Here is an 18287-nt window from a genome sequence, read left to right as displayed (position 1 = left end):
GAAACTGAGCCGTGGCCATGGGCCTCAGTGGAGGGGGCGGGGGGGTGATTATAAGGTTCCCGGGGGGCTCTTCCAGAGCCGGCATTTGATTTCTGAATTTCCTGGCAGCCAGGTCTCAGCTCATCTGTCCTGGTGCCGAGGGACCTGAACCCTGCAGGTAGGACCACTGAGTCTGCCACTTCATCCTGGCCTGGTCTCTAGCCCATTCCCATAATCCTTCTCTCCTCTGGGACTCTGAGGATGTCCAATGTAGCCCTTTCCACGGACGCTCTAATGCCTCTGATCGGTGTCAGCGGGTGGCATCAGGTTTCGGGGTGCCTCAGCCTGGCACAACGGCTTGCCACCTCAGAGCTCGGCTCTGGTCGAGCCTGTTGGTGATTCAGCAACCAGGGTTCTCCAGCAGGCTTGAGGGCTCCGTGATCCTCCCCCCGCTGCCCCGCAGTCCCTCCATGGGGCCCTCAGGCAGCCAGCACGGGAGCAGGCCTGCTGGGAAAGGAAGTTTGACTCAGTACCCAGCCCTTGGCGCAGGCCCTTGCTAAGGCTTAAACTCTGTCCAAGAGATGACTGCTTCCTCTCCACAAAAAAGGGCGTAGCATCGATCTGTGGGGGGTGGGAGTGGGCACAGGGCCATTCCTGCCCAGGGGAAACGTTTGGTGCATCCTGGCTAGCCCATTTTTTGGTAAAGATATGTTGTCCCTGAATGTGCTTTGCTTCAGCAGAGTGAGTGCTCTATACCACCAAATCAGTGATGGCATTGTTCTAGGAGGTTCTGAGGGGGGAAGGGGTGTTAGAAGAGGAAGGTGTCTGTGTGGCAGTGAGAGGTGTGACGTCACCCACCAGATCTCAGAAACGAAGGTATCCCAACAGGCAGCCTCCACATCCAGCTGAGAGGGTCTCTCTGCTTTTTATTTAGTCCTTTATATTTTTGGCACACCTTTCCTGAAGTCCAAGCACACATCACCCTCTGCCGCCGCATTCCTTCTCTCATGCCTGTGCAGGAGGCCTCAGTCCCGGGCATTAATAGAGATCTCGACTGCAAAGAGCTTAAAGCATTTTGTAAATATTCTCATTTGGCCCTTGAGGGTAGGGGAAGAAAGACCAAAATCATCCGTTCTTCTAAACCAGAGACAGTGGGAAATGAGGACCTGGCCAAGAGAGGGAGAGCAAGGGGCTGGCCCATGGGCATGAGTTCGGTGGGCCCCGCACAGCCCGGTACCCGCCCTCCCCCCGGTGCTGACGGGGCCCACCCTGTCCAGGGCCGAAAGGAGAGGCATGCTTGCTGGAGAGGTCTGAAGGGTGCTGTGGAGGATGCAAGGGTCTAGTGGGCCCAGAAAGTTGGGTAGAAGAGGCTGGGGCAGCAGGAAAGAATGAGGAAATTTGGGACGCCTGAACCAGGTAGACATACTTGGGTGGAACAAAGGGCTTGAATAGAGATCACGAGAGATGCTTGCGGAAGGTGGGTACGTGTGTTTGCTTCGGTTGTGTCTCCTCCTATAGATTGTAAACTCCTTCGGTAAGTCCTGCCTTGGCCCAAAGAGCCCCTGGGCGTGTAGCGCTCAGCAAACAGTCCTTGGGCTGGCCCTCCTGCTGCTCCAAGCCATTCACTCTGCTCTGGGCCCCTCTTGACTCTGTCTCTTCCTCCTTGGGGTCACCGGGTGCAGGTCTTCCTGTTTTCTCATAAAGTTTTCGGGAAAAGCCTGTGAGTTAAGCATATGAACATAACCCTCTCTGGAGTCTGTCAGCAGGTGCCCAAACAAGTCAGGGTCATCTCAGCCTGCAGGTTCTGGAGACTCACTCCAGGCTGCAGAGAAGGATAGCACTGCCCATTCCTCTCTTCTACAGAGGCCAGTTCACATCACTATTGAAATAGAAGACACAGGGGCGCCTGGGTGGCTCGGTTGTTAAGCCTCTGCCTTTGGCTCAGGTCATGATCCCAGGGTCCTGGGATGGAGCCCCACATCAGGCTCCCTGCTCAGTGGGGAGCCTACTTCTTCTCCCTCTGCCTGCCTCTCCCCCTGCTTGTGCTCTCTCTGTGTGTCAAATAGATACATAAGATTTAAGAAAAGAAGAAAAAGAAGTAGAAGATACATTTTAACTACCCCCCCCCCCAGCAGAATGATGGTGCCTCAGATGTCTATCATGGAGTTTAGTGTGAATGGTTGCCAAGAAAGGGAAGGATTGCTTCTCACAGGAAGGATCTGTTGCAGGCCCTGTAAGACAAGGAACTTTTAGTCCTTTTCTAGGTCTGCAGCCCCTGGAATGGTGCCTGCCATGTAGTGGTACTCAGCAAGTACTTATTTTTCTTTTCTTTTTTTTTTTTAAAGAATTTATTTATTTATTTGACAGAGAAACAGCAAGAGAGGGAACACAAGCCAGGGAAGAGGGAGGGGGAGAAGCAGGCTTCCTGCTGAGCAGGGAGCCTGATGTGGGGCTCGATCCCGGTGTCCTGGGATCATGGCCTGAGCCAAAGACAGATACTTAACACCTGAGCCACCCAGGTGCCCCCAGTAAGTACTTCTTGAATGAATGCATGCGTGCATACCAGGTTTCAAGAGTTGTTCATCTTGGCTGAAACCAGAATGAGAACCAAGATTTAGAGTTGTGTCTCTGGAGGGTCTACCGTGGAAGGGAGGAAGGAATTCTGAGGATCAGCTGGTTTTCACATTCCCCGTCCACGCACTCTCAACACCCACCCCTCCACTCTGTTTTCAAGCTAGTGACCTCTTAGAGGAACGCAATTCAGCATAGGTCAAAGACCTAACTAGGTGTGAGACATGGTGCCCGGTGAGGGGTAGAGATGAGTGGTGCGTGGTTCCTGGCCACAGCAGAGAGGGAGACCGAGAAGATGGGAAAACTTCCAAACTGCAAGGCAGAATCAGATAAGGTCTGCTCTGAAGAAGAAATGATTATTTCTGGCATTTGGGTGGGGCTTTGAGAGGCAAATCTGACCTCCAAGGGCAAGGAAGAGGAAGGGGCGTGCCAGCCTGAGTGATCAGCCGAACATTCCCGGCAGCTCTAGGTGGGACCTCCATGTGTTGCATGTTTATTACATGCCACTGTGTGTACCCCACGTTTTCCGTGGTGCCCTCCCCCCATTTAATCTTCATCACAGCCATGTGCAGGAAAGAGATATCTTTTTAGCTCTTTTTACAGCAAAGAAACCTAAGGCTCAGGCAGTTAAGCATCACAGAGCCAGAAGGGCTGGAATCTGGACCCTGGTAGCATGAGCCTACGGCCCTGAGCTGAGTGAGGGCAGGTTGTACACAGGGAAAAGGGAACCATGACAGGCAGCTGGACTCTGTGGGTCCGGCGGGAATAGCAGGTGGAAACGGGGTTTGGGACCAGGTTCTGCATGTTGCTTCTCTGCTCAGGACTTCAGACTGGGTTATGTGGGCAGGTAGCCTGTGGGGAGTTTAGAGGAAAGAAGTGCTGTGGTCTAGCAAGTGTTTCAGGAAACTCACTCTGGCAGCAGGAGCAAAGGTAAAAAAAAAAAAAAACCTGTTGGCAGGCAAACCAGTCAGGCGGCTATTGTGATAGCCCAGGAGAGATGATGAGGCCTGAACTGGGGCATTGGCAGTAGGGATGCGGGGATGGATGAGATAGACGAAGTGGAGGCAGACTGCGGAGGAGGCCTGGGCTTGGATATGGGGTAAAGGGGAGGGAGGGGTAGCCGATGGCTGTGGGTTCCTCAGCCCCGCCTAGAAGCCAGGAGGAGGTGGAACAGGTCAGGGATGAGCCGAATTTATTTTTGAACACGTGGGTTGAGGTGCAGGCTACTGGAGAGTGGTCGGGGTGCTGGAGGCTGAGGAAGCAGGGTGTGGAGACCTGTGATCGGCATGACGCTTGGGCACCCCATCCTCATCTGCCTTTGCTGGCGTATGGAAGACTGTATTTTTCTCTGAGCCTGTGTACTCCATTTTATTGTATTTAATCCTTGCGGAAGCCCTGTGGGGGGGTCGTCCTCCATATTTGTGAATGAGGACGCTAAGGCTCGGCAAGGTTAGCTTAACACACCCAAGGCCTTGCAGGGAAGGATGGCAGAGCTCGGACTGGAACCCAGTTCTGAGGGCAGGGCTCCCTTCTGCTCTGCCATAACAGACCCTGAGTCAGAATTAGAGAACGATCAACCCTGCAGCTGAGACACCCTTCTGCTCATCTCCTCCTCCCTGATCCTGAAGGTTCTCCCTGAATACACTGGCTTTTCCCCATGCACAGATATATTGAGATGGTTATGGAAACTACCCATGAGCATTCAGCCAACACTGGCTTATTTTCCATGATGTCATAGTCCTGAGGTGTTGCTTAGACCCATCAAGCTGGACTTTGCCACTTACGGCCACCCCGAGGGTCACCAGGAGGGACAGCTGAGAGTCCCAAGCTCACTAACCCAAGCTCATTCCCTCGTGGACTGTGAGCTTGGAGTATATTTTCAAGATTGTGCTGAAAACGTAAAGATAGAAAGTGCTTGATTAGGATTAGAATAGGGTCTCACCCATCTTCTGATATTTGATATAAACACCCTGGAAAATTGAAGGACAAAATTACCATAAACCAAGCTTGTTCGCACACAAAAGGCTTTACTTGGTCTGGTCCTTCTTTGAGGCAAGGACCCACCTACAGCATGCTGGAATGAAGCCATTGTGCCCCCCTTCCCTGGCTGGATGGTTGAGGAAGATGTACAGTCCAGTATCTTCATAGATGCCTGGAATTTATATACTGGCAGACATTCTGGCCCAACTCTGTCCTTTAAAGAGCTAAGATTGAGAGAGGGGAAGTGCTTTGCTAAGGGTGACCCTGTTCATAGGGAACCGTCATCTCTGGGCTCCCTGTTAACCTGTGTTCCCTGTGCCGCAATGCGTACCTGGCTTCTCCACAAGGGAGAGGAGGTGGCGGCGGACTTTTCTAGCATGCCTTTGTTTTTTGTACCTCACGGGAGAAGCAGAAGCCAAGTGAGGCCAACTGGACCTGGTGACAGGAACTTGCAGTATAGGTCACTTACAAGCTAGAGGACCTTGGGCAGGTTACTTATCTCCTGCCCCTCTACTTTCTCACCTCCAGAATTCAAGCACTACAGTATCTACTTCCCAGCACTTGGTGTGACTCTCGAGGGAGACTGCAGGGCCCGTAGTCAGGTCTCAGGCCAGTGTTGCAGCTCTGACTCGTAGCAACACTGCCAGTCGCGGGGGTCATCCCAGGACAGAATTCCGGACAGACAGAGGGGAGAGCTCGCAAGACCAACCAGACTCCAGTGGTTTTCCTGCCACCACCTGCCACTGGCGTGGAAATGTCTTCCTGCTTAACTTGTCCCATGTGACACCTCTGTTGGGGCCAGGGGGTCAGGACCTTAGCCTGTGTGGGTTTGTAACTAAAAGCTGCCGCCTCCCTGCACGACTGGTCTCTTCGCTGTGCATGGCCACCTCCCACCTGCCCCACGACACTAACACTTTCAGAGAGTCTCTCTGGAAGGCTCTCTCCTTGGGTAGCAGGGTCCGGCCTGTGTTTTTAAAAGTGGTGTTCCAGAGGCTGGGTTGATGGAAGAAAGAGCCCTCTGTCCCATAAGCCCATCTGCTCAGGTGATTCATTCCCATGTCACATATTTCTGAACTCTCCCTGCTACCCCCAGAGTATCCCTAATCCTGTCTGGCCAGTTCTTCCACAAATTCCTCTGTGGCTTTGCCTGCCACCCTCTGAAGCAAGTGTCCCTGATGTCTCTGTAAGCAGGGGCCAATGTGAATTGTCACCTCTTCCTTGGAGAGAAACCATCGACTCTCTGAAGGCCACGCTCCCTACACGGGAGTGACGGGGATTGCATGTGTCTGCCTCCAGCCGCAACATTTATGGGTACACTCGTCAGGAGCAAGCTCGTGTCCTGGTCCTACCACACTTCCTCCTTGTCCGTCCCCTGCAGTGTTCTCCTTCTCTCTTCCTAACCAGTTCTGAACCTGAAGCCAGACAGCATTGTCCTGTGGATCAAAACCTCTTGCATTTAAAAATACTGATAAAATCCTACAATATTACAGGTTTTGCTATGCACTTAAAATCCTGCCATGCTAGGGTGCCTGGGTGGCTCAGTGGGTTAAGCCTCTGCCTTCAGCTCAGGTCATGATCTCAGGGTCCTGGGATGGAGCCCCACATTGGGCTCTCTGCTCAACAGGGAGCCTGCTTCCTCCCCCTCTCTCTGCCTGCCTCTCTGCCTACTTGTGATCGCTGCCTGTCAAATAAATAAAATCTTTAAAAAAAAAAATCCTGCCATGCTTACAGGTAAACCTTAAATGTTGGGATGCTGCTCAAAAGGGAAGAGGCCTTAGAAGTCATACCAGCAGGCCCTGGGTCCTATGTGACCTGCTTACATGTGTTTTTGTGCCCACACAATTGCTCCGTGTGGGTCCCCTGTAGACCTCGGGCCCACCCACCACTTCCTGAGCTCCTGGCTGTGTCCCCGATGACTCTCCAGCCCTGAGTACAGCAGGAGAGGAAAGGCAGAGTGGTGGGGGGGGGGGGCGGGTAGAATCCTGGCTTCCCTCCTTCCAGCACCCATACTCTCTTCTGCCCCTCTCTGCCCCTCTCCCCTGCCTGCATTGTTTCTTCATCCTTAGACCTCTTTTCAGCACCTCCTTTAAATCCAGTGTATCCTTGATCCAGAAGGGTCTACAGCACCCTCTTGCCCTCCCCTCATCTCCCTGATACCACAACCTCTGCTTCCCTCTTTCACTCAGGCAGTCTGACTTATGGGATTTTAACATGAATGAAATGTACAACTCTTGATTTCTAGGAGGAACGGCTGATCCGAACAGTGGACTGGGTCAGAGCCGGGAAGCAAATACTAGCTGTCATAGATGCCAGAGCAAGGCAAGGTCAATGCCACCAGGATTCCCAGGGAGCTGAGCATGCTTCCCCCAGATCTGGGCACCAGAGCTGAGTGTCCACAGAGGAGGAAGTCACCAGGCTGACGGGTGGGAGAGGAGAGAGGGTGTCCCAATCCCATGCATGAGTGAGGGGCTGCACTGAGGGACCAGGGGAGGGGGGAGTTGCTGCTCTGTGGCCCAGGGGAGATAAGGGCCCAACACCTCTCAGTAGCAGTTAGGACTGCCCCACCAGTGTACCGGTTTCATGGTGGCTTTGGTCTGTGAACTCACCAGATAAATAGGTCAGCCTCTTTATTGATGTTTTTTCTGTTGGAAACTTTAAGTTCCACACAGCTGAATTAGAAGCACTACAACACTTGCCCCACCCCCACCCCCGCCAAGGGCAGGTCTGGGTTTCCACTCTTCTCTGTGTGGAGGATCAGCTTTCATAGCTTTCCCCCACCCCCACTACTAACCCTTTTTTCCTTTTTGAAGTCCATGATCCAGGGATTCCCATCTTTATAGCTATTTAAGCAGAAATGTCCTGGCAAGAGCAGCGCAGAAGGGATTCCTGCCCCAGAAGGAGGTCACGGGGTTGGGGGTGGGGAGGTTGTGGCCAGCAAAGAGAGCCTGTGCCTACAGCCTCCAGGCCCCCATCTGAACTGTGTGTGGTCTTCCTGAGACCACTGCAGACCGCAGCCGGCCCATCCCCACACAGGTGCCCCAGGGAAGGATTTCCTGTTTTGGATGAGCCTCCAAGCCTATCAGGGCCACAGGTTTCTAGAAGGCCCTCATACGGCTTTTCCAAGCACAGCCATGGAGCTGGCAGTATGGGCTCCTAGCTATACACAGATGAGGCGGCTGGGGGTCTGGATTGCTCACATTCTAGCCCCTCAGAAGATGTGGCTCCTAGTGAGGGAAGTTGGAGGCAGCAAGAAAGCCCCAACAAGCAACACACACCTGCAGACCAGAGAGATGAGGCCTCGAGGCTAGGCTTCTGAATCTGTCTGTTGTTCAGACTTATTTGGAGGTTGTAGCTGGTGAGACACACCTGCCAGTGTTTCGTGACAGACTGTGGTTAGAGGACCGTGAGCGGTGTGATGATGAAACACTGTCCTGGGCATGGACTTCGCACAGCCTTGAGCTTGAACTTGACTGCAGGAGCTCAGGCAAATTCTTCAACTCTGGAAGCCTCCTGTTTCCTTGCCTGTGAAACCACGTGTTTCCAGAAGCTGGACCTGAAGGCAGGGAATCAAGACTTGATTCACCAGATGGTTACCATGGGTAATCAAGTCTGGTGAACGCCCGAAACTGGGTGCCGGGCCCAGAACGGGTACCTGTCCAGTAAGGGGCACCCCCACACGGTGGGGATGGGGGGCAGTGAAAGAGGTCCGGCCCCTGTCTTTTGACCTGGAACCCTCAGGAAAGCAGAGGCCTCTCCTCTCATCAACAGAATTTGTGCCTGAACCAAGACTGCAGGGCACTGGGTTGTTTACCGTCAGATTTTGCGGGTGTAGAAAGGAACTAGTCTCCATATTGCTCAAAAAACCCAGTGATTTTCATCTGTGGAACGTGGTGATTTTGCAAACTCCAATGAGTTCCCAGAACGCCTTTGTGAGCTCGGCAGCTGACGGCTTTATGGGTGAGGAAGAGAGCAGGCAAGGTGACCTGCCCCACAGCTCGGGGTAGGGGTGGGGAGGTGACCCCTCCATGGACGCTGGAGAGTGAGCGTCCGTCTCTGCTCTGTCCTGGCTGCAGTTGGACGGTATTTGCTTTCTTGTCCTGGCTTTGCTCAGGCAGCGGTTGATACGGTGACCAGGAATTGTATGGGCTCTGCTTTCGCTGACTGACAGGATATGAGGCCCAGGAGGGAGGGAGCAAGATAAGTCATTGGTTCAGGGACAGTTTGTGACAGGCCAGCAGCGCTTCCTCAGAGTTATGCAAAGAATCCCCGTGTTCTTTATGTTACCACCGGTCACTGGCTGACTTGGGCCCAGAGTGCTTGGTGGAAGTCCCAGCAAAGTCAGGTCATGGCTGGTCCCCAGTGGACAATGTGGACCTGTCTCTGGCAGGAGTCCTCACTTAGACGCTTGATGTGTGGATTCCAGACTTGGCTGTTTAAATATGGCCAGAGGAGGACACCTGGGTGGCTCAGTTGGCTAAGTGACTGCCTTTGGCTCAGGTCATGATCCTGGAGTTCCAGGATTGAGTCCCACATTAGGCTCCTTACTCAGCAGGGAGTCTGCTTCTCCCTCTGACCCTCTCCCCTCTATGTTCTCTCTCTCTCACTCTCTTTCTCAAGTAAATAAATCTTTAAAAAAATAAATATGACCAGAGGAGCCCCAAGAGCCATGCTTCCAAAATGATCGGCAAGAAGGAATTGCATGGAGAAAGGCGTTTGATTTTACTTACCCACTTTCTCTCCTCGCCCCCTGCCCGACTCTAGCCCCAGTATCTGGTTCCTGGGCTGTGTAAGGGTTTGGGAAATCCATGCCAGACCTCCAGGAAAAGTGGGCCGCTGTTTTGTGATGTTTTTTTATCTCAAAGGCCAAAAGGAAAGTCCTGAAGGTGATTGTTCTACCTGTGCCTAGTTAAGTTTCTCCCCTGAGAATCAAGGTCTTCTGTGTCTGCACCTGAGTGGAAAGGGGAAGGGGCCCTCACAACCTGCATGCAAGAGTGGGTGCTGGTGGAGCAGTACCAGCACCCACCTCTGCCTCTTTCCTGTGCTGACTTGATTCCGCTGTCTTCCAGGCTAACCTATAGGTGGCACGGCCTGTGTGTGGCCACCAGGGTATCTTTCTACATTTCAGTTTTAGGAAGTCATTTTAATTTAGTGCATGCTGATTGTGTAACTCCCAAGAGGTTCCTTCTTTATTGGAACTTTACTGCTCTTTCCAGAAACCTCCAGTACTGTAATGGGAGGGCACAGAAAGTCCTCTGCTGGTAGGGGCAGCTTCGTGGGCGTGCACCCTGTGTCTTCTGACGGAGTCCCTACCCTCACATGCTGTGCAGTTGCAGTCTTGAAATTCCTAACAGTTTTTACCCTTGAATTTGTGTTTCAAAAGTGAAGTTCAGTGAGACAGTAGAGAGTGTCCTGGGACTTGGAGTCTCGGCTCCCATAATCCTACCGACTGCCACCTCCCTGCCTCCCCTGAGTGGGTTCTCACCCCTGCCACATTCTGCCCTGGACACAAGAAAAGGTGGTGTTAGCTCCATAGCCTGTTCGGCGGGTGACTAGACAGGCACAAGGCTGTCCCCTGCCCCTGATCTAGATACCCGATGCGTCCAGACACAGACCTTGTAATACCCTTGGGGGTCAGTTGTCTGCCTCGGTTGGAGTCTCTGGGAAGACGAAAGTCCTGTCCAGATGGCCTTGCCCTGACTGGGTCTCAACACATCATCCAGCTGCTGTCGGGAAGGAAAACCAGCTGTGGGGGGTTACCTGTGCATGTACACACTTGTCCCTGGGGACCCTGGGCACCCAGGGTTCAGCCTGCCAGGATCCTTACACCTCAGAGAGAGATGACAGACACAACGAAACCACCCTCATGACATGCACAGCAGCCTGAATTACTTAATCCTACTGAACTATACACATAAAAATGGTGGACAACAGTAGATCTTATGTGTGTTTCATTACAATAAGAAAGAATTACACAGTGTTTAAAAAAAAAAAAAAAAAAAAAAAAAAAAAACACCAGAATAGGTAGAGACCGTGGAAGGAAGGAAAAAAATAATATATTGAGTACCTTTAAAGGCACACGTTTTTTTTTGCTGCTTTTTGAATAGGGGTCCAACATTTTCCTTTTGCAGTGAGCCCCCCAAGTTATGTGGCCAGGCCTGCCTTTTGGCCACTCTGTAGAACTGCCTGGTCTTTTCAAGGGGCCTGCCCTCAAGTCCTGAAAGCCTCTTACCTTTCCTCTCTTCTCCCCATGCAGGTCTCCTGTTGGCTGTGTGCCAGGCCCTGGAGAACAGCACGTCTGCCCTGAGTGGTGAGTCCCGCCCCCTCTGGGGGATGGTGCGGGAGTACTGGATGGGAACAGACCTGGCTGGCAGGTGGAGCCTGCCCTCCAAGCTTCCTGTGGGCTCCTGCCCTTTCTGCTCCCGCAGGGCTGTCCCCTACCCCCTGGGTGCCCTTCACGCCAGGGGCCCGGTTGCGCTCCTCAGGGATCTTCGTTGCAGGAGTCGGGGCGCAGGAGGCCGTTCCCCTCCCCTAAGGCTTGCCATCTCCCAGCTCTGTTCAGATAGTCCTTGTGGGCAGGGGTGCTGGAGAGCTCCAGACCAGCCGAGTGTTCAAGCTCACTTAGTAGTGCATCTGTAGAGGAGCCCAGATTCCTAAAGCCTGTGTCTGCTTCTGCTCGGTGATCTTTGTTTTGTTATTTTATGTCGTCTTTTATGGCATTTCTAGTAATATTTCCCTTATTTGGGAGATCCTAGATCAACATATTGGGAGGTTTGGGAAATGCAGAAGGCAGACGTCTCCTGGTCAGAGTACTGCGGATGCATCTACTCTCGAGTTGCTCTTAGCTTTGTCCGGGTGTGCTCCTATTTTTACACGGTTAGTCGTCCTGAGGAAACGATGTTGATTCTTGCTTTTTAAACTCAAGTTTTCAAGCTGTACATTTCTCCATGTTGCTGAAAGGTCTTGAAATTTATCCTTTTAAAATGTCTTGTCCAGGACACCCAGATGGCTCAGTCAGTCAAGGATCCAACTCTTGGTTTTAGATCAGGTCAGGATCTCAGGGTTGTGAGATCAAGTCCCACTTCGGGCTCCACACTCAATGGGGAGTCTGCTCCAGATTCTCTCCCCGTCTCTCTCTGCCCTTCCTCCTCCCTCCCCCGCCAAGCTTGGGTATGCTCACTTGCTCATGCTCGTGGCCTCAAATAAATAAATAAATCTTTTTAAAAAGGTCATGATGTTCCACTAAAATGGACATGTGTGATTCAATTAAGCGTTCTCCACTGGATATTTATGTTGCCTCCAGTTTAGATTATGATGCTCCCTCTTTGTGCCTAGAAACTTTTCCCTTCCTTCAGATTCTCTCCTCAGGGTATGTCTCTGGAAGCATGAATAAATATATTTATGACTCTTGTAACAAATTGCCAAATAGCTCTTCAAATGCAGTGAGCTAACTCTCATGCCAGAAGGTCATGAGTCTGCCAGTTTCACTCTTCCCTTGTTATTCTGGGCGTGTGTTCCCATCTGTTTCTGCGGCGGACCCCTGCTGTATCTCCCTAGTTCTTTCAGGCAGGAAGATGTGTATGGCAAGGAGGCGTGCGGTTCTCACATATTCATAAACCCTCTAACCCTCTAACCAACCACACAGTGTCCCTGGTACTTTGCTCTTCTCCTCTTCCACACCTTTCGTTCCAAACCCACTGGAGGGATGCAGCCGCTCCTGACAGCACTTCTGTGGCCCCACGCTCTCCCCCTTGGAGCGGTTATCCTTGATGCTGTTGGACCCTTAAGGTATCCAAGCCACCTGGTGGCTCATGATGCCACAGATGGAAATAACTCCCTTCCTCCATGTTTTGCTCTGCTTAAGGGTGTGCCTGTCCCAGAGCACCGATGCTGGGGTCCGGGCTCTGCCAGAGCTGCCGCTTGTTAATTACCTCCCCCCGTCACAAAGGGCTCAGATGTGAATATACTAGGGGTAAAGTGGGGGCATTGGATCGTGACCCACCATGCTGGTCCCAGAATTGTCGCGTCTCCCTTCCTAGGATGCGTTTGCCCCCAGGTGCATCCTTAGTCCCTCCCCCCCCCCTCAGTCCACACTGGAGGCGAAGAGCCAGGTTCTCTACTGAGTCACTTGCAGGTGGTAAGTTGCAGTGAGGCCAGATGCTGGCACCGCCATCCAGTGAGAGCAGATGCTGATGCAGCCCGGCGCCCTGGTCTCTCTAACCTTTTCCCGATCTTCGTCCATTCATACAGACAAGAAAGGCCTGGAGGGGTGTCCTCCCTCGGTTTCTTTCGTCAGGTGTGGCTCCTGCCAGGGCCCTTTGGGGTTTCCCAGTCTCTCCTGAGCAAACGTGGGAAGACCTGCTGTATTCATCCCAGAATGACTGTCCTTGCTGCGCTAGTGACCAGCTTGTGTTCCGTCTTTCTGGACTTGGTTCTATGAGAATGTCTCTGACATCAACAAGTACCTGATGTTTGTTCTTCCTCTTTATGATAGACCCTCCCAAAACTCGTCACGCCCTCCTGCATTGCACGTTACCCTGTAACAGGCTGAGGGCTGCTCTGTGGCCCAGTGTGGCAGGTGAGGGCAGGGGCAATGCCATGACATCTAGCATGCAGGGCACCTTGAGATCCTAGAGCTGATTGGAGGTCTGTGGAGAAGGGATGTGGGCTGTCTGACTGGCCTCTGTTTGATAGGTCACTTGGCTGTGGAACTTGGGCCCTAGAGAAGTTGAAGGAATATCTCTCTCCCATTTTTACGTACTCTCTACCCTGCCCTATTGGACCCAGACAGGAGTCCAGAGAGAGCTGGGCGAGGAGGCGGGCCCACGTGGCAATGATGGTGTCAGATCCACCTCTCCAGGCGCTAGGGCTTTGCACCTGAATCTGGCTTGTTTGCCTAACTTCCTCTTCCTCTAGGGTGACCTTCCTTCTCCTCAAAGACTCCTTGGGCCCTGGGAGGCCTTGACCACCCCCACTCTGTCCCTGCCAGACATAACTGAGATCCTGCTGTGGGTGCAATACAAACTGGGGACCACCCCACCAGCCACACTCACGACCCCCAAAGATTGCGTATTGAACTCCTGCCTAGTTCAGTAAGTGAAACCATTTGCTACTGTGGACTAATGGGAATCTTCATACACAGAAGAGAAATACTAGCGAAATCAATCCCCATAGCCCCATCACCCATTAGCATTATCTGCCATTCTTCCTTCCTCTATTCTCAAACCATTTTGATTTTCTCCCTTTGCTGGGATATTTTAAAGCAAAGTCCATTTCACTTGAATGTTACTTATAGCTCACAGATAAGGACTTTAAAAAACAAAACCATAGTCACACCAACAGAAGTAACAATAATCCTTTCTTGTTAGATCTTAAATTTGGAGGGTAGATGCTGCTGCATTCACTGTTTTGTTGTACTTCACTTAATTTGCGTTTCCTTTAACGCTTTCATCTTTTGCTTTCTACTTACATTTCCTTTTGGGTGAACACTGTTTTTGTTAAGTGAGCTCCTTTGTAGATGGAGTGACCGACGTGCACATCTGAATCCCTCCTAACTCCTTATTCTCTGGATGTGGGGGGGCTCCCTCACTAAATCCCAGAACTGTTCATTTAGGTGTAAAGTTGGGTTGTTATAGGGGCCCCTGGGTGGCTTAGTGGGTTAAAGCTTCTGCCTTCAGCTCAGGTCATAATCCCAGGGGCCTGGGATCGAGTCCCACATCAGGCTCCCTGCTCAGCAGAAATCCTGCTTCTCCCTCTGCCTTTCCCCCTGCTCATGCTCCCCTCACCTTTCTATCAAATAAATAAATAAAATCTTTAAAGAAAAAAAAAAAGATGGGTTGTTGTAGGACAGAAGCTATACAAGGTTTTATCCATGACATGAATATGCAAGTCTTTTCACTCTAAAGGTTGACAGGAATGAAAAACAGTAATGGATATAAGAAGGTTTTGATACATTCTTAAATTTTAGTACTAGAGCACAGGCACACTCAGGATTCAGCTCTAATGTTTTGATGGAGTAGCACAGAGGGAAAATTGTTAATTCCATGTACCAGTCAAGGGTGGCACATGAACTTAGGGAACATGGGGCTGATCCCATGTGGTTTTCTTGTGCTTTTGGAGAAAAAAATTCCATGATCTTATTACTTGAAAGTTGCCTTTGGCCTTTCTTTTTGAGGTTTCATTGTTTTCTTCCAGTCTTTCCCTCTCTCAGAGCTCCAAATGTGAAGAGTAAGTTATGCCAGAGGCAAAGGAAACTAGCATATTGTCATCAGTAAAGGCTTTTCAGACATCCACTTTGAGTGGGACACTGGAGAGATACATGCCTTAGGCTGGAGGTCAGGAATCTGGGGATTGGGCCCAGCTGGTCTGTTTTTGCCGAGCCCCTGGGCAAGTTGTCCATCTGTCTCCTGTTTGGATCTGAGTTTCCTCATCTGCTGGACTTGAATCAGGAAGAGCCTATAAGGTTTTTCACATGACCACTCTGATAAATTGGTAGAGATTGCTTGGTAGGCTTTGTTGAGAAAGATTATAAGGCTGCCTGCAGGCTCTTAGGATATATGGCCATGACCCATGGGTGATGCCTGCCATGGACTCTAAGTAGAGAAACACTGGTGTGATGGCCATGTGTTTCATTTTCTTGGAATCAGATGCTTTTTTACACTTAGGTTCTAAAATTCTAGTTCCTGGACTTCTTTCAAGACACGTCTCCAAAGGCAAGAGAAACAAAAACAAAAATGAACTTTTGGGACTTCATCAAGATAAAAAGCTTCTGCACAGCAAAGGAAACAGTCAACAAAACAAAGAGGCAACCCACTAGACGGGAGAAGATCTTTTCAAATGACACTGTAGACAAAGGGCTGACATCCAAGATCTATAAAGAACTCCTCAAACTCAACACCCAAAAAAACAGATAATCAAGTCCAAAAAATGGGCAGAAGACATGAGCAGGCACTTCTCCAAAGAAAACATACAAATGGCTAACAGACACATGCAAAAGTGTTCATCACCATTAGCCATCAGGGAAATTCAAATCAAAATCACACTGAGATACACCCTTATATCAGGTAGAATGGCAAAAATCGACAAGGCGAGAAACAACAAATGTTAGAGAAGTTGTGGAGAAAGGGGAACACTCTTACACTGTTGGTGGGAATGCAAGTTGGTGCAGCCACTTTGGAAAACAGTGTGGAGGTTCCTCAAAAAATTAAAAATAGAGCTACCCTATGACCCAGCAATTGTACTACTGGGTATTTACCCCAAAGATACAGATGTAGGGAAAAGAAAGGCCATATGCACCCAGGTGTTCATAGCAGCAATGTCCACAATAGCCAAAATGTGGAAAGAGTCGAGGTGCCCTTCAACAGACGAATGGATAAAGAAGATGTGGTCCATATACACAATGGAATATTACTCAGCCATCAGAAGGAATGAATACCCAACTTTTGCATCAACATGGATGGGACTGGAAGGGATTATGCTAAGTGAGATAAGTCAAGCAGAGAAAGTCAATTATCATATGGTTTCGCTTATTTGTGGAACATAAGGAATAAAATGGAAGACATTAGGAGAAGGGAAAAATGAAGGGGAAGAAATTGGAGTGGGAGAAGAACCATGAGAAACTGTGGACTCTGGGAAACAAACTGAGGGTTTCAAAGGGGAGGGGCGTGGGGGGATGGGTGAGCCTGGTGATGGGTATTAAGGAGGGCATGGATCTCATGGAACACTGGGTGTTACACAGAAACAATGAACTATGGAACACTACATCAAAAACTAATGACGTACTGTACAGTGACTAACACGACACAATAAAAAAAAGTTCTAGCTGCTAGGACTGTATGAAGAAGCAGCCCTTCTCCATCCTGGTGCTCAGAAAGCCCACCACACAGATAAAAAGGTAGCTCGGGAGCTCATAATATGAGCCTCATGATGACCTAAGGCCGCCTCAGCTGACTGCTTTGCTGGATGATTTGGGAAATAATTGCTGTGGGAGTCCAGTCAATAGTCCTGGGGTTAAGACAGAAAATTTTTATCTGGTTGGTTGTTAGTTTGTAGAACACGCAGAGAAACCTAGCTGGAGGCAGAAGGAGGGTGGCAGCACATACAGATTAGAACATCTGTCACACCCTCCCAAGGAAGGAGTTATGACCTATCTTCAAAAGGTGCCTTTTAATGCCCCTTAAAAGGGACAGAACGCAGCCGGTTAAGTTGTTGGGTGGCTCCTTGCTTAACCCTCTGAAATGTTGTACATTTCCCAGGCCGCCCATCTGGTTCTCATGTTTTCATGAGGCTCCCTGTAATGGCCGAGGGGTGTGGTGAGGCCCTTGCTCAGACACCTGGCAGCGGGCTCTGGGCTTCCCCCTGCCATCTGCCTTGCTCCATCTGCATGCCTCTTGAAACCCCTGAACTTCTCCTTCCTCTAGTCCATGCCCACTACCACCCAGCCAGAACCAGGGAGTGTTTGTGAGTGTCTGGGAGACTTTGCAGCGGCGGTGATGAAAGAACGTGGTGACGAAGTTACGTGGTGGCGGTGTTCGTGAGGAGGGTCACCGTGCTCGCTGGCTTGGGGAGATGGTGGTCAGATCTGGGTGAGGACATTGGGCTTAACTACAGAGAGAGGGTGAGCTCTGGCTGGGGGTGCACAGAGGGAGGGAAATCAGATCCCAGGGAGAAGTCTTTGAAGGCGTAACTTGTTTGGGAAACAGGTAGAACGTGGGTCGGCCAGCAAGCGAGAGATCTGTTTATTGCTCATCTCACCTAACAAAAGCTTTTCAGAACTGCAAACTGCTTCCCCGTTCCATTGTCTGGAGTTTTCCCACGTGGAGCTGAAGTCATTCTAAAATTAGAAGGCTCACGTGCTCTACGCAAGTACACGGTTCACTGTTCCAAATATGTGTCGGTAGTCCAGGAGATGTGAGAATGTCCTGGTCCGGGAGGCAAGAGCATACACCTGTGTGTGCCGGGACTGGCTTGTTTCCGAGGATGTTTGGAGGAACGTGGGGCCTCCGGAGAGAATGAGGGACTCTGCTTTCCTCTTGTCATCCATTTCCTCACTTCACCTTCTACTTTTTGCAAAGAAAGCTACGCTGGATGAGAGGGAAGGTTGCTCAGGGTAGCAGACAGACCACAGGCTGTGGAATCCATGGTTATAATTCTGACTCACTTAGCTGTCTGACCTTACTAGAGCTCTTCAACCCTCCTGAACCTCAGTGCCCCATCAATAAAATTAAGGAGTGGAATTAGGCAGCATCTTTTGAAACCGTGAGTCACAAAATCACTCTAGTGGGTCCAAGCCAACATTTTGTAAAAATGAGATTGGATAGCTTAGGACCGAGAATTTCAGCGTACATTTTAGGAAGGAAGGTCAAGGCATGATTCATGATATTCTTGTTTTAGTTATCAGTGGACTCCTGCCAACTGGCATTCTGCATCATTTACTTGTATGATCTGTACCCGTATTGCACCCTCTGTAATTTCCAGGTCTGATTTCTTCAGTGGAAGAGCTTACAGTGCCGTAAATCTTTCTAGACCTATACACTGCCCCCTCCACATATACCTAATTTCTTATAGTTGTCTTGTTCACCGCTAATTTAAAGTAGTTCTTTGAATCTATTCCCCTTTAACAGGTCTTTCCAAAACAGTCAACTTATAATAGAAACAACAACTTGGGCACAGATATCTCATTAGTTTATGTAATATGGAATTACATCACGTAAATACGTAAGCGAGTACAACCAACACAAACAGGTTTGGGAACAAAACAC

At 50.4% G+C, this 18287-nt stretch overlaps 1 protein-coding gene across 1 annotated transcript in view; it reads left to right on the top strand.

Annotated features, from left to right (window-relative positions):
* The window catches only part of TGFA (transforming growth factor alpha), a 106175-nt gene that overhangs the window by 25413 nt on the left and 62475 nt on the right, over positions 1–18287 (top strand). The window contains exon 2 of the mRNA XM_032352386.1: positions 10784–10837. Coding sequence (XP_032208277.1) covers positions 10784–10837 — 54 coding nt within the window. The remainder of the gene's footprint in view (positions 1–10783; positions 10838–18287) is intronic.

The sequence above is a fragment of the Mustela erminea genome, chromosome 7 (assembly GCF_009829155.1).
Source record: "Mustela erminea isolate mMusErm1 chromosome 7, mMusErm1.Pri, whole genome shotgun sequence".
In the NCBI taxonomy this organism is placed as follows: domain Eukaryota; kingdom Metazoa; phylum Chordata; class Mammalia; order Carnivora; family Mustelidae; genus Mustela; species Mustela erminea.
The sequence above is the reverse complement of the archived record's forward strand: the minus strand, read 5'-3'. Positions and strand labels throughout refer to the sequence as shown.